At 36.4% G+C, this 16728-nt stretch overlaps 1 protein-coding gene across 3 annotated transcripts; it reads left to right on the top strand.

Moving 5' to 3' along the window:
- Positions 1-2971: 2971 nt before the first annotated feature.
- Positions 2972-16728, top strand: LOC104108210 (uncharacterized). 3 transcript variants are annotated; one of them, XM_009617193.4, is made up of 15 exons: positions 2972-3359; positions 4307-4388; positions 4656-5150; positions 6246-6411; positions 6581-6733; positions 6936-7033; positions 7235-7326; positions 14684-14754; positions 14853-14988; positions 15383-15442; positions 15550-15632; positions 15783-15859; positions 16017-16087; positions 16310-16367; positions 16461-16728. In XM_009617193.4, exons 1-15 carry the CDS (start codon positions 3136-3138, stop codon positions 16581-16583), a joined length of 1989 nt encoding a protein of 662 aa, XP_009615488.1. In that variant the 5' UTR covers positions 2972-3135; the 3' UTR covers positions 16584-16728. The 3 variants fall into 3 exon arrangements, with proteins under 3 accessions (XP_009615488.1, XP_009615489.1, XP_009615490.1); XM_009617194.4 differs by having other exon boundaries at positions 3219-3359; positions 4699-5150; XM_009617195.4 differs by having other exon boundaries at positions 3292-3359; positions 4664-5150.

Here is a 16728-nt window from a genome sequence, read left to right as displayed (position 1 = left end):
TAAGGCCCATCAAAATAGTGAGCTAGCTTAGCTCAGCCCGTCAATTGCTAAAGCTCACGTGGGTTGGGCTGGGCTAACCCGGCCTGGCCTATATTGACGGCTCTAGTTGCAATTAGGGGTGTTCGTCGGTCGGTACGGTATGGTATTTAGATATTTCGGTTCGGTATTTTCGGTATTCGGTTTCTTAAAATGCTATACCAATACCGTACCTAATTAAATTCGGTATGGTTCGGTTTTTCTCCTTTCGGTTCGGTAACTTCGGTTTGAATACTAACTAGTATGTAGAGTCATAAACTGTAATGTTCTTTATTAAAGTACTCAAAATACAAAACTAAAAACGTTTGTTGACAAAAGTTTTGTCCAAAACCAGCAAATATCAACCCAGAGAGAAAACTATACATAAATGAATAAATTTGATCATTAGAATTATCTTGTTACTTGCTTAGAGTTAATTGATAAACTTAGAGAATATACGAGTAAAATTTTAGATTTTTTATAATTATATTATAATTAATAATATGTGTATTGTGCAATATAATATATATTTCGGTATGGTATCGGTATTTTGATATTTTATTTTAAAATACCAAATACCATACCTAATATCAATATTTTTAAAAAAATATTAAACCAAATACCATACAGAATACCAAAATATTGAATACCAAATACCAAAATTTTCGATTTCGGTAAGATAATTCAGTATTTACCAAATTATGCACAGCCCTAGCTGCGATAGATACTGAAAATAAAGCAAAGTAGTAGACACTGCACTTCAAAAACTATAAGGGGTCGTTTGGTAAGGTGTATAGGAGCAATACTGAATATGGTGCATGATTAATTATGCTAGATTTATTTCTTATGGACTATTTGGTTTGATGTATTGAAAATAACATGACAAATACCCTCCATCTACGACTGAAAAACAATGGAAAGGATTTGAAAAAAGGTTTTGAACGGGTAATTCTATCTTTATATATGCTTATTTATGTATTAAAATCATGTTATTGCTAATGCCATGGTTTGCTATGTATAAGAATAATACTGGATAGGGTATCTAACTAATACAAGTAATAGTTATATATAGGCTTAAAAACACTACCAAACAAGGAATTAAATAATAGCAAAGCTAATATATGTATTATTCTTCTAATACATCCTACTAAATGATTCTACTAGATACTAAAATAGAACAAAAATAACAGAAACTGTACCTTCAAATGTGAACTCTAATTAAATATTTTGTTAAATCTGATAAGATAGAGTTAGTGGGCGTTTGGACAAAAGAATTGTGAAATTCCAGAATAAAGTAAAAAAAAAAATTAATTGAAAATGATATTTGAAAATCAGAGTTGTGTTTGGACATGAATAAAACTTGAAACTGTTGTTGAATTTTTGCGAGTGATTTGAAATGAAAAATTTGAAAAATATCTTTTTGAAGTTTTTCAAAATTTCAAAAAATTTCGAAATTCAACTTCAAGTGTAATTTGAAGTTTTCATAGGCAAATACTGACTTCGAAAAATACAAAAAGTAAAATTTCTTTTTATGGCGAAACGAGCCCTTAGTTGAATATTTAGTGAAAAATTTAAAAGACCAATCACCAAAGCACCATTTTTGTTTCTCGTTCTAATCCTACTAGAAAGGGAAAATGGTCAAATATACCCTTATACTTTAGTATATGGTTCACATCTTCCATCCGTTATACTATTGGGTTACATCTACCCTTACCGTTAGCCAAACTTTTTTAAAATACCCTCCACTAGCGGAAAGCTACCAAATTAAAAAAATACTTATTTTTTTTAATACCCATTAATAACCCGCTAAAACCCTTTTATTTAATGTAATTTTTTCTCACAGATTAGTTATAGTCACTTGTTGAACTCAAAAAGTGAAAGACATAAAAATACCGATAATCATATATTCATTTATATTTAGTCCCAATTCTTTTAATATCTTTATTGTATGTATATTATATTATATCTTTTCTAATTTCTTTTTTCTTCTTCTAGCTTTTCTCTTTATGTTTTTCCACCGTGTCGAACTATACTGAGCATTCACCATAATTTTCTTTTCACCATGACTTGAATGTTTATAACATCTTATTAGGTTGATACTTCTGAAGTCTTAAGGCAGCTATCGAGGTATTTCTTCCTCCAATAGTGAGCCTTTGTTGATGAGTATATATGCACCGTGATTTTCTTATTCTACTTTAAGCATTTGGGCAGCGAGTAATTATCTCCAAATCACGCGTTAAGAACCAAAGTTAGATTCCAAGCTATGGGATGTGATACTCATAAATCTTAGTAACAACTGAACTTATAATGAACAAGTTAGAAAATAATTAGAGGAGATTCAATTTAATATCAAGCTACGGTCTAAGGAATTCATCAATAATGAAATAAAGTGCACCAACAAGTTGGAAAGTAACTTAACAACATAAGTAAACTAACTTCATGTATTAACCAAACACAAGTATTGTTAAAGTATATATCAGTTGTTACCAACATACAAACTAACTATCAAGTGTGCATTACATTAGACAAAGGGATGCCATATTATAACCACACAAAAAAACGAAAGTGATAACATGACATCCTAATGCCACCATGAACAACTAAGAACCAAAAATATAAGTTTTTACTAATTATACTGCCACCATCATTCTCAATCTCTCTCTAAATGAATAAAATGTGTTAAGACGTCTCAGAAATCTAAGTTTCGTATTTTTATATGATGTGTTTCACGGGTTGTGGGTCAATGTATTTTTTTTTAAATAATTATTTTTTTAATTTGGTGGCATTCCGTTAGCTGGAGGGTATTTTTAAAAAGTTTAACTAATGATAAGGATAGATATGACTTAATAATATAATAAAGGGTAAATGTGAACAATATACTAAAGTAAGCGGTATATTTGATCATTTTCCCTACTAGAAATATATATTCAGTTAGTCACTAGTAACGTACGTCGTTTACATTTCGACAGTTCCAAATTCAACAATATACAATATGACCGCCTAAACTAATGAAAGAAAATTGACAAATTAGGAAACAAAACCGTGAAACTTCAAATTGATCAAATCATCTTCGATCAAATTCAAAAAACTCCACAATTCACTCGAGTTTTGTTCAAAATCATGTCGCCTTCGATGTTGACGCCAACGCACAAGTATGCGGCCGGAGCCTTAATCGGGCTGGGCCTTCACCAGGCCCAGATCCACCAAACTTGTCCATTGGGCTTTCCGTCCGACGATTCCTTATCGGAGGAACGTAGTAGCAATGGCAGCAGTAGCGATTCCGTCTCCGACGACCCTCACCTTTGGGTCCACGAATCCTCCGCTCTCCTTCGGCCCATCTTCAAGTTACTGATTCCTTTGCTAATTTTTTTTTAATCATTTCATTTCAATGTTTATTTGCCGGACAATAAATATGAAAAATTGATATGGATTTAAGTTAGAGTTTAAATTTTATGCAATAATGGCGTAAAAATTATTTATACAATCAGGTAACTTAATAGATATTTGAAGGTAACTCTATTTAATAGCACTGATTGATAACCTAGAGTAAATGATAAGTAACTTGATGTATCAAGTTAAATTATTTTTATACTATCAGTGCAATTTAACATGTTATAATAGTTACTTACCATTTATTCTAGGTTACTGTGCAATGCTACTATTAAATAGAGTTATCTTCAATGACTTGATCGATTGATATTATATAACGGTTTTTGACTAGATAGAGAATTTAAAGGTTAATTGCGACTAATGTATAATTTTACCGGTGGAAGAAATATTGAGAAATTAGTTCCATAAAGAAAATAACATATAAAAAGGTAGCTTGGAGCACTAAGCTTCCGCTATGCGCAGGTCCGGGAAGGGCTCGATCATATTGGATCTAATGTACGCAGTCTTGCCTTGCATATTTAGAAGAGACTGTTTGCTTGAATTTGTGACCATCTGGCTACATGGCGGCAAATTTTATTGTTGCGCCAAGGCTCCTCTTCAAAGTTTAAAATTTGAATAGCAGAATTATATTTAGTTTTTGAATGGTGTAAAAAATTTGGGGCGTCTTAAAAAGGAAAAAGTATCATATAAAATTGGGGCAAAAGGAGTATTTACTACTGACTAACCAATGAAAGCATACCATACTTTGAATATGGAGCGTTTGCTATATTCTTGGGGTCAATTTCTGCCACCTGCTCTTTTTTCGAAAATTTTAAGCCAGCAATCGACCACTAATGCTAGTGCACAATGTCTTATTTGTAAATTACTAATTTGGGCTGCGTGTTGAATTTATTGTGAATAGATTTCTAGAGATTGACGAAAAGGCATGGTCAGGACTAGAGGAAACTGCTGCGTCTACACCACCAAAGCATCATGTTGGAGCGGTTAGTTTTCTTGTCTCTTCAAGTTGTAGAAGAGTACTACAGTTATGTTCATGTGCATGACAAGTTTCTACATTTATTAGAAAATGGCATTAAATTAAGGTCTGCTGTAGTTTTTAGAGAGAGATCTGTTAATTACCACTGTTGCTTATTCAAATGGAAAGGGAACCACATTGCTTTTTTATATCAGCAGCTGATACTAATTAGGTAGTTAAAGCTATTATCTTTATTGTTACTTTCTTGACGACATGATTACTGATATTACATCAGTTTCTAAGGTTACTGTCTGAAGAAAGTAGTGATGATTCTTCAGAAGCAGCAGACATGGAACTTGCTTTAGCAAATGGGGTAGATGCTATGGCGTCAAGCATGGAGAGAACTTCTGATAATGAGTCTGAGAAGGAGAAGAGGCGCGAATATAAGAATGAATGTCTGGAGAAGTTATCGATTGTTGATGTGAAGTCCACATCTAACGTGGAAAAAACGAATATTGAAAATTACCAAGAGAAAAGCCAGAAACCATCTAGCATTGCTGGTGCTCATTTGGAGGCTGTTAGTGGCTCTGATGAAAAACCTGTCGAAGAGGTATCAATGCTTGGGTACTCTAGGAAAGTGACCATTCTCTATGAGCTTCTTTCAGCTTGTCTCGCACAAGTACCTGAAGATGGTAAGAAATCTACTCGAAGAAGGAACGGTTATGATGCTCGACATCGTGTGGCTTTACGGTTGCTAACGACTTGGCTTAATGTCAAATGGATCAAAATGGTACATTCATTTAAATGATGCATAAATTTCCATTATGTGCTTCATTTCTTTCTATGCTATCTCTTCTAAAGTGACTGATATATTAATTGCATATCCTATTAGGAACATGCTAGATTTATAGCAGAGAGAATCTTCTAGACTTTTTGTATATCACTCTGCAATAATGAAGTTGTTTGAATGCCTGCTCTCCTGAGGAAGAGATGTGGAGAGCATTCCATTAGCTGCTCAAATGTGGAGAACTCTAAGCAGTAATATGAGCTTGAGAAATTAAAATCATCATTGTACTTTAAATTAAAAATCATCATCAAATTATACTCCTTAATTATTTATTTCTGATTATATCAAATAAAGAACAAATTTTAGAGGAAAGTTAAAATGTGAATGCTACATCTTAGAATAAGTGAATGAATAAATCTTGCATTCCTTTTGTAAACAAAAGAAAATCCTTTTAGACACTTTCTTATATTTTTAATATTAGTATTATAAACTTTATAACAAGAAATTAGAGATAACAGGTAAGAGATGGATAATGATCAAGTTATTACAATAAAGGGCACATTTTTGTAATTTTTATGTGCTCTAATGCATGTATTGCTGCATGATTAAAGCATGTATTTTTAATACGAATCCAGAAGTTCTTATTTCATTATGCCATAGAATTCTTGAGGATCTTCTACTACCTTGATATGGCTATAAAAATAATTCCAAAATGGTGATGAGGTCCTTTTTTTAGCAAAGATACTACAGACATAACATTTTATGTAAGCGCGATAATTCGATGGGGGGAATATGTGCATGGCTGGTTATATGTTTTTGTTTTCCTTTAAAAGGACGAGAGTCTGAATCTTATTGTGCTTTTGGTTCTTTACTTTGATGTCAACAATTTTTTTGAAGAGAATATAGATGCATTAGTGTAAAATACTTTCTTCTGATTTTAACAAGCAGTTCTTTTTCATTAAAATTAGGGTAACACCTATCTCACATGAGAGAACACGTTGAAGTGGTGTAGAATTTACGTTTGTCCCAAGTTGCTATTTATTTTAGGCATGAACTTCCATATACTTAACAGATATCAAAAGAATTTATGTGCTGCAGGAAGCCATTGAGACCATGGTTGCTTGTTCAGCGATGGCTTTGCTGAAAGAGGAAGAATCGAAGGAGGAAAGCCAATCTCCTGATAGTTCATGGGCTAAGTGGAAACGAGGAGGTATTATAGGTGCTGCTGCATTGACTGGTGGAACTTTAATGGCAATTACTGGTGGTATGACATCGCAGTTTCACTTAATTTTTAGCAGCTCCAGTTATAGTCTAACGAACCTCCAAGGAAACAGAATTCTCTGATCTTTCAGTTTGTTTGATTCATTGAGAGGTTCTACTATGTTCAATGAACAACTGTCTTAGAGAACAAAATTTGTTTTATTATCAATCAGGTTTGGCTGCTCCAGCAATAGCTGCTGGCTTTGGTGCTTTAGCCCCTACCTTGGGGACTCTTATTCCTGTGATTGGAGCAAGTGGGTTCGCTGCTGTTGCTACTGCTGCAGGAAGTGTTGCAGGATCTGTTGCAGTTGCGGCATCATTTGGAGGTTAACACATGTTTTGTAGGATATGTGTGTGTGGGTGTATAAGTTTTTAACATTCTTTGGTTGAATCTCCTTTTTATGGCATGATAATGGAGACAGATAATGCAAGGCTAACCCATAAAATTAAGAGTGGCGTTGGAGTGTGAACATCTTTAAGTGGATTCTACGGTTATTTAATGTTATACTGATACTTTTGATTACCCAGCTGCTGGAGCTGGACTTACAGGAACTAAAATGGCCAGGAGAATTGGAGATGTTGATGAATTTGAGTTCAAGGCTATAGGGGAAAACCACAACCAGGGGGTAAGTCAATGAGCTCTCTTTTTTCATACTTGATATTGTCTTCTTAGCATGTATTGTTCCACTGGGTATGTAGGCGTGCTGTTTTATTGTTTCTTTCTATCCTTTCATCTTTATTCTCATAGTTACCACGAATTATATTTTCACTTATGGACCATAAGTGCTCCTTGTTATTTGATCTTACTCTGCATATCATCCTCTCAGCGTTTGGCAGTTCAGATCTTGATCTCGGGTCTTGTTTTTGAGGAGGAAGATTTTATAAGACCTTGGGAAGGTCAATATGATAATTCTGAGAGGTAAAACGTCGTTCTTTTTTATTTTTCTCAGTTTATTTTTTTGTTGGTGAAATACTACCAAGTTAGCAATGAACTTTATTTAACATTTCTTACCTGTGTTTATGAGAACAACCCAATCATTTCCCATATCTTTAGTACAAGGAGTATAATGCAACAACAACAACAACAACAACATGCCCAGTATTATCCCACATCGTGGGGTCTGGGGAGGGTAGTGTGTACGCAGACCTTACCCCTACCTTGTGAGGATAGAGAGGCTGTTTTCAATAGACCCTCGGCTCAAGAACGTATAAGTACCACATTAATGAAAATATAGACAAGAAGGGACAGTACCAAAAAGCCATACAAAAGCAGAATAAAAACAACAAGATAGTAAGGTGATCAACAATGAAAGAAAACAACGGTTAGTCATAAAAACCTACTACCAACAGAAAGCAAGACTGCGTGTCAATACTACTGTTATGAACACTCTAGATTACCTACTCTACTACCCTAATTCTCGACCTCCATACCTTCCTATCAAGGGTCATGTCCTCGGTCAGCTGAAGCTGCGCCATGCCTTGTCTAATCACCTCTCTCCACCTTTTCTTAGGCCTGCCTCTACCTCTCCGTAGGCCCTCCAATGTCAACCTCTCACACCTCCTCACTGGGGCGTCTGTGCTCCTCCTCCTCGCATGATCAAACCACCTAAGTCGTGCTTCCCGCATCTTGTCCTCAATAGGGGCCACACCCACCTTGTCGCGAATAACCTTATTTTTGATCCTATCTAACCTGGTGTGCCCGCACATCCATCTCAACATCCTCATCTCTGCTACCTTCATCTTCTGGACATGAGCGACCTTGACTGGTCAACACTAAGCCCCATACAACATCGTTGGTCTGACCACCACTCAGGAGAACTTACCCTTAAGTTTCGGTGGCACTTTCTTGTCACACAAAACACCGTAAGCGAGTCTCTATTTCATCCATCCCGCCTCAATACGATGTGTGACATTTTCATCAATCTCCCCACCCCCCTGAATAATAGACCCAAGGTACTTAAAACTTCCTCTCCTAGGGATGACCTGCGAGTCCAGCCTCACCTCCCCTTCCCCTTCTTGAGTCTCACCACTGAACTTACACTCCAAGTACTCTGTCTTGGTCCTGCTCAACTTGAAACCTTTAGATTCCACGGTCTGCCTCCATACCTCTAATTGCGCGTTCACACCGTCTCTTGTCTCGTCAATCAAAACAATATCATCTGCAAATAGCATGCACCACGGCACCTCCCCTTGGATGTGGCGCGTCAGTACGTCCATCACCAGAGCAAACAAAAAAGGGCCGAGTGCCGACCCCTGATGCAACCCCATCATAACCGAAAAATGGTCTGAGTCCCCACCCACCGTCCTCACTCGGGTCTTACTCCATCATACATGTCCTTAATCAAACTAACATAGGCCACAGGAACACCTCTAGCCTCCAAACATCTCCACAAAACCTCCATTAGAACTTTATCGTACGCCTTTTCTAAGTCGACGAACACCATATGCTAGTCCTTCTTTCTCTCCATATACTGCTCCATCAATCTCCTAATAAGGTGGATGGCTTCTGTAGTCGAACGCCCCGGCATAAACTCAAACTGGTTCTCGGAGATAGACACACTCCTCCTCACCCTTAGCTCTACCACTCTCTCCCAGACTTTCATAGTATGGCTAAGCAGCTTGATACCCCAATAGTTATTGCAATTTTGGATATCACCCTTGTTCTTGTATACAGGAACCATCGTGCTCCACCTCCACTCTTCGGGCATTTTCTTCGTTCTAAATATGACATTAAATAACCTAGTGAGCCACTCCAAGCCTGCCTTGCCTGCACTCTTCCAAAACTTCACCGGGATTTCATCCGGCCCGGTCGCTTTGCTCCTGCTCATCTTACGCATAGCCCCCTCAACTTCATCAACTCTAATCCGCCTACAATACCCAAAATCACAACGACTCCCGGAGAGTTCCAAATCACCCAATACAATGCTCCTGTCCCCCTCCTCGTTCAAGAGACTATGGAAATAGGTTTGCATCTCTGACGAATAAGCCCCTCATCCAACAAAACTCTACCTTCTTCGTCCTTGATGCACTTCACTTGGTCTAAGTCACGCGCCTTCCTTTCTCGCTCCTTGGCTAGCCTGAACAACCTCTTATCCCCACCTCGGCCCTCGAGTTCCTCATACAAACGACTAAAAGCTGCAGTCTTGGCCGCCGTAACTGCTAGCTTTGCCTCTGCCTTCCTTTCTCGCACCTTGGCTAGCCTGAACAACCTTTTATCCCCACCTTGGCCCTCGAATTCCTCGTACGAACGACTGAAATATGCAGTCTTGGCCGTCGTAACTGCTAGCTTTGCCTCTTTCTTAGCCAACTTATAATGCTCCTTATTCGCCCTCTTCTCCTCCTCGTCTACACTTTCCACTAGCTTCAGATACGCCGCTTTCTTAGTTTTCACTTTTCCTTGCACCTCACCATTCCTCCACCAGTCTCCCTTGTGACCACCAGAGTAATCCTTTGAGACCCCTAATACCTCTCTCGCGGCTTCCCTAATGCACTACGCAGTCGTGGTCCACATAGCGCTTGTGTCCCCACTACTCGTCCAAGCCCCCATAGTCAACAACTTGACCCCCAACTCTTGCGCTTTAGCTTCCGTCAAGGCTCCCCACTTGATCCCTAAGTTACTCGGACTCGGGTGCGGGTGTCCGACACGGGTGCAGATCCAAAGGTCGGATCATTCATGGTCTAAATTTTAGGATTCGAGGATACGGATTTAGGTGCGGGTACGGGTGCAGGGATTCGGCAAAAATAAATTTAAAATATAAAAATATAGTTATAGAAGTTATAAAGAGATCTAGAGATACAAAAGAAATGAAACATACCTTTCGGCTAGGGATTCACAGAAAGTCGAGATGAAGCAGAGAGAGTGAGAGAATGGCTTCTTTGTCTCTGTTCTTGGACAAGAAAATTCATTCAATGAAAAAAAAAATATTATGATGGGGAGTGTATGATGACAAGACTTTTTCAACAAAAAATTCATTAAATAAGAAAAAGGTATTATGATGGGTGGAGTAGAGTTTATGACGAAAATTGACTTTTTGGACAACATAGTTCACTTTGTACGCCAGTTTTTACGGGATAATAAAATATTGCATTAAATGATATTTGTACCATTTACTTTTATCATTTTAATTTGGAAATATTTTTTAATTTTAATAGAAATATAATTATTAATCAAACTCCAAACCCTAAACCCCAAAACTAAAACCTCAAACCCCAAAATCATATAACCTTAAACATTGTTTAATTACATATGATATTGTATATATTTTATTATTGATTAAATTAGTCAGATAAAATCAATCGTTAGTTTCAGTTAAATATATAATTACATTTCAAGTATTTCGATATTCTAGAACTTGTATTGATAGAAAAAATCAAATAATCTAACAAGACGGGATCCCTAATATGATAGTGGATATATCTTGTTATCGGGCAAATTAGTGAGATAAAATCAATCGTTATTTCCAATCAAACATATATTTAGATTTCAAGTATTTCGATAGTTCATAACTTTTATTTGATAGGAAGACTCAAATGATCTAACAAGAATAGTTTCCTACTCTAGTCGATTAAGTTCTCTCATTCTTTGTTTATTTTCTAAAATTCGCTAATATTCTTCTTTGTCATATTTCTAAAGTATTTCGATATTCTAGAACTTGTATTGATAGAAAGAATCAAACATGTAACAAGACGGGATCCCTAATACGATAGTGGATATATCTTGTTATCGGTCAAATTAGTGAGATAAAGTCAATCGTTATTTCCAATCAAACATATATTTAGATTTCAAGTATTTCGATAGTTCATAACTTGTATTTGATAGGAAGAATCAAATGATCTAACAAGAATAGTTCTTTACTCAATTAATGTGATTTGTCTGAAAGCTATATAACCTTAATCATGAATAATTAATTATATTTCAAGTATTTCGATAGGTCAATATTAATTGGTGGTTCTAATCAAATATAATATAAGAATATAAGTCTTTGAATAATTTTAATTTACTTTAACTTGTATAAATTAAGTGTTATTAAGTTCTCTCATTCTTTGTTTATTTTCTAAAATTCGCTATTATTCTTCTTTGTCATATTTCTAAAGCATTTCGATATTCTAGAACTTGTATTGATAGAAAGAGTCAAACATGTAACAGGACGGTATCCCTAATACTATAGTGGATATATCTTGTTATCGGTCAAATTAGTGAGATAAAGTCAATCGTTATTTCCAATCAAACATATATTTAGATTTCAAGTATTTCGATAGTTCATAACTTGTATTTGATAGGAAGAATCAAATGATCTAACAAGAATAGTTCTCTACTCAATTAATGTGATTTGTCTGAAAGTTATATAACATTAACCATGAATAATTAATTATATTTCAAGTATTTTGATAGCTCAATATTAATTGGTGGTCTTAATCAAATATAATATCAGAATATTCTTCTTTGTCATTTTTCTAAATTATTTTAGCTCATTCTCAAATCATGTAATTTATAATTAGTCTTAAAATATGTGTCACAACATAGCATATAGTGGAGAACTAAAGGGTCAATTCTATTATGTACAATTTATAAATTTTCATGATCTTCGCGCGAACATAATTTGTCAAAAATATTACATGCTAATAATTAATTTAGAAATTATCCCTCGTTTCTGTGAGAAAGAAATTATTTATAAATAGTATAATTAGGTAAATTAATAAAATTTGTTTATTTAGAGCATATACTTGGTTAATATATATGAAATTTACTCAAATAAAAATATGTGTCTTTAAAGCATATACAATTATCTTTAGTTTACAATTAAATAATTGTTTATTATTTTGATTAAAACTCTAACTATTTTTGGTACAATTAAAACTCTAATTTTTATAAACTTAAAACTCTTGAAGACATAGTATATCTAATGTTATCTTATAAGCCAAGTGGCGGAATATTAGCAAACATATAAACTAATAAAGTTGTCAATTCCTAATTAGGCCAAGTCTTCTTCTTCCTTCTTCTCTGCATCGCTGTCTTCTTCTTCCTTCTTCTCTGCATCGATGTCTTCTTCTTTGTCGACTTTTCTGAATCTTCTTCCCAAACAAAACTTTTTCCATGTCTCTGTTTTTTCAGTACAACAAGATCCATTCGAGCCCTCCCCAATAAGCCTCAGTCCAGTAGTCCACCACCCATCTTCAACTTCTCTGCCCTAAAATAAATCATTGGAGCTCTTGATTTCAGAAACCTGCAGCATGAACAAGAAGATTGATCAAGACAAAAAGCTTCAAACGGACTAGTATAAATTACTACATAGCAGCGGAATTGAAGGTATTTCGTTTCCCATCTCTTCAAATCTTTACTTAGGGAAATCAATTCTCAAAAATTTTCCCAAAATTTTGGTCAACACACCCGATCTCGTTTGACCGGATCTGACCCAGATCCCACACCCTTACCCGTGTTAGTGTCGTGTCGACACGGGTATGGCACCCAAATTGCCGAGTCCGAGTAACTTAGCTTGATCCTATGTTGGCTATACATCGCCCTCTACCAACTCTTCCTCGTGATCTCAAGGTCCATGACCAGGAGCCTATGAAGGGTCGAGAAGTTCTCACTCGGGATGACCTTGCAATCCGTGCAAAGACCTCTATCGGACTTCCTGCAGAGTAAATAATTAATCTGAGTCTCGGCCACCGAACTCCGGAAGGTGACCAAGTGCTCCCTCATCTTCAGGAAATTCGAGTTTGCTATCACCAAATTAAATGCTCTAGCAAAGTCCAGCAGAGACGTTCCTCCTCCGTTTGTATCTCCAAAACCAAAGCCACCATGCACATCATCATACCCCCCAGACGTCGCTCCAATGTGGCCGTTGAAATCTTCTCTTATGCAAAGCTTCTCGGTATGCGGGATGCCACGCACCATTTCATCCAAATCCTTCCAGAAATGCCTTTTGACTTCCTCATCCAAGCCTGCTTGGGATGCGTACACACTAATTATGTTCAAAGTAAAACCTCCAACAACTAGCTTAATAGTTATCAGCCTGTCATTCACCCTCCTAACCTCCACCACTAGTTCACGGAGGTCCTTATCAACCAAGATACCTACCCTGTTCCTGCCCCCCACCCTCCCAGAATACCATAGTTTGAAACTACCCACATCCCGCGCCTTATCTCTTACCCACCTAGTCTCCTGTACACAAGCTATATTAATCTTCCTTTTCTCGAGAATCTTCGTTAACTCTACAGATTTTCCAGTCAAAGTTCCTATGTTCCAAGACCCCACTCTCAGCCTAGTAGCTCCCCTAGCCCTCTTACCCCCCTTACGCACCGCGCTGACACCCCCGAGGACACGACCTTACCCTACCATCATTCACCAAAGCCACTATAATCTAGGAGTCACTACGGAATATAATCTACCACTAAAGGTCGCAAAACAGGTGAAGAAATTAAATAAAGGAACTAACGGGAACTATAATCTACAACTAAAGGTCAGAAAAACAGGTGAAGAAATAAAACAAAGGAACTAAAGGAACTATAATCTACAACTAAAGGACAGAAAAATAGGTGAAGAAATACAATACAAGAGCTAAAGGGGACTATAATCTACAACTAAAGGTCACAAAGAAAATGTGCAAAACTAGAAGAGAACTACTAGGGAATATTTTAAATAAAGATTCAAAATAAAGATGTAAACATGTAGATAACAATATAAATAAGTAGGCAAAGCTATCACTAATGCAATTAATTTGACAATGCTATGGGAAATACTAACTAAAGATTTAAGAACAAAATAAGCAGGCAAGGAGATACAATTACGCTATAATATCAAACTATTAAAATATCAGGACAAAGAGAGGAACAATAGAACTTGGATTGCAGCCTTTGAAGTTAACGAAAATCTGGCCGGCGGTGATGGATTGCGATGAGCTGGCGGCGAGAATTGATCGGAATCTGAATCGGAATCTTCGTGGGAGAATTATTATCACCGGTGTCGGAAAAATGGAAAGAGTCGCTATTCAACAAATTCTCAGAAACCACTGATTCAGAGTGGTTATCAGAAGTGGATTTCGCAGACGGGAACTGCTGGTCACTTTGCTGACGAAGAAGTAGTCTCTTTTAAGTCCCAAAAAGAAATCAAATTCTTGAAAACTTCCTCCAAGAAATCAAATTCTTGAAAACTTCCCCCAAGAAAAAAGGCCTCAAAACTCAGAAAATTTGTTGCATTACAGTTAAACCAGCAAGTCAAGTCAATGGGCGATGAGAAAAGAATAAATTGTCCTTACATTTCACAATTTTCTCAGGTATATATTGCAGTGGGAATCTAAGAATCTTATTGCTGTAAGCACTGCAATTCAGGACTGGCTGACGTCAAGTAAATAATTTTATACTTTGCTTTCAGGTGATGTAATACACTGACCATATACAATTGTATTATTAGTGTGTGATATAGACAACATGACTAAATTACAGGAATTGCATTGGAGTTGATGAAGCAAGGCGCTATGATGACTGTACTACACACTCTTTTAACAGCATTGGCTTGGCCTGCAGCTTTACTTACTATTACTGATTTTATAGACAGCACATGGTCAATTGCTGTGGACAGGTTTCTTTTTATCTGCTTATTTTTCATTGCACGTTCTTTTCTGTTGTGGGATGTGGATCAGGGAGGAGGAAGTTTTGGAGTTGTTTTCCTTTCATTTTCTCTGCAATCATAAGGTTCATCTGTAATAAGGGGAGGTGGTAAATTAATTGTAAGGATGAGAAAATCCAAAGAAAGAATCCAAACTGTTTTCCCGTATTTGCATTTTAAGTTTTGTATCACTAGCATTTCTAGTCTCTGAAATTTCCTCCTTTCTTTCCCTTTTCCAATGGTGCTGATTATGCTCCAGAATCCTATTGCTTAAATCATCGAGCAGTTATACTATACCATTTTGTGTCGAAAGCGGAGTATCATATTTCTTTGATTGGAAAAAAAAAGTCTGAATTTGCATTTGCAGATCTGATAAAGCAGGAGTACTCCTGGCAGAAGTGTTGAAAAAAGGATTACAAGGGCACAGGTATACAAGCTTTAAATATAATTTGGAGAAAATTTCAATTGATTGTCCTGAAAGTTTGGGTTTACGTGTTAGACAATTCCATTATTGGTTGTCCATGAATGTTTCAGGCCTGTGACACTTGTAGGATTTTCACTAGGGGCAAGAGTTATTTTTAAATGTCTCCAGATTCTGGCTGAGACTGAAAATAATTGTAAGTGTTCGTTTAATTTATTTTACTTTTTAGATTGATCATCATTTGCTTTCTTAGACAACAACTAATTTGAGCTGAGATGTAGTAATTTCATTTACTGATTGTTGAGTTGCTTCCTGTGATCCTGAAGTACTTTCTAAATTTTGGCAGCTGGACTAGTGGAAAGGGTTGTTCTTCTCGGGGCACCCATTGCAATTAAAGATATGAACTGGGAAGCAGCTAGAAAGGTTTTCATTGTCGTGCTTTTCTTGATTTTAACTACTTCTAATTAATAAATCTTGGGCCTCCCCCTTCCCTCCCATCTTTTTCTTTATATTTTGTTTCCTTACTGGTATAGGGCTTCAACCTCATTTATATGCGAAGCTCTCTGTTCTTGTTTTGCAGGTGGTAGCTGGTAGATTTGTGAATGCTTACTCTACAAATGATTGGATGCTTGGAGTTGCCTTTCGTGCCAGGTATGCATTATCCGCTAGCATAGTACTGATGTTGAAAATGTTAACTGCTGCAGCTGCAACATATTTCACCGGTTTACATGAAACCCCGTATCTGCTTTCATGTGAACTACTGCAGCTGGAATATATTTGACGGTTTCAGGGATTCCCCTATATCTGCTTTCATGTTTGATGTGTCGTTTTTGCTTCTCTTTATTGTGATGACTTCTGTAATTTCTTCTACAGTCTCCTTACTCAAGGCTTGGCTGGTATTCAACCAGTTGAGGTTCCCGGCGTTGAAAATGTAAGTTTTTATGCCCAATTTCTGTTTTCTATATTCCAGTCGTCTCCATTTAGTTGAAGTTCAATTTATTTGATGCCTCATTGCTTTTAACAGGTTGATGTAACTGAATTCATCGAGGGTCATTCGTCGTACCTATGGGCAACCCAAGAGATTTTAGAACTACTTGAGCTGGATACTTATTATCCTGTTTTTGGTGAGCGTGCTGTAAAAACATAGATTTTACAGTTCTTATTTCTTAGTATTTAGCATTCTTGCCACTCTTACTATGATTGCATAGGTTCAGTATGTGAATAAGACTCTGAAACATGAATCTGTAACTTTGTAAATTTGATGAAAAGCAGGCCAGTTAGATTCTGCTCTA

Source organism: Nicotiana tomentosiformis, chromosome 9, assembly GCF_000390325.3.
Source record: "Nicotiana tomentosiformis chromosome 9, ASM39032v3, whole genome shotgun sequence".
Taxonomy (NCBI): Eukaryota; Viridiplantae; Streptophyta; class Magnoliopsida; order Solanales; family Solanaceae; genus Nicotiana; species Nicotiana tomentosiformis.
This window is presented reverse-complemented; position numbering and strand designations above follow the sequence as displayed.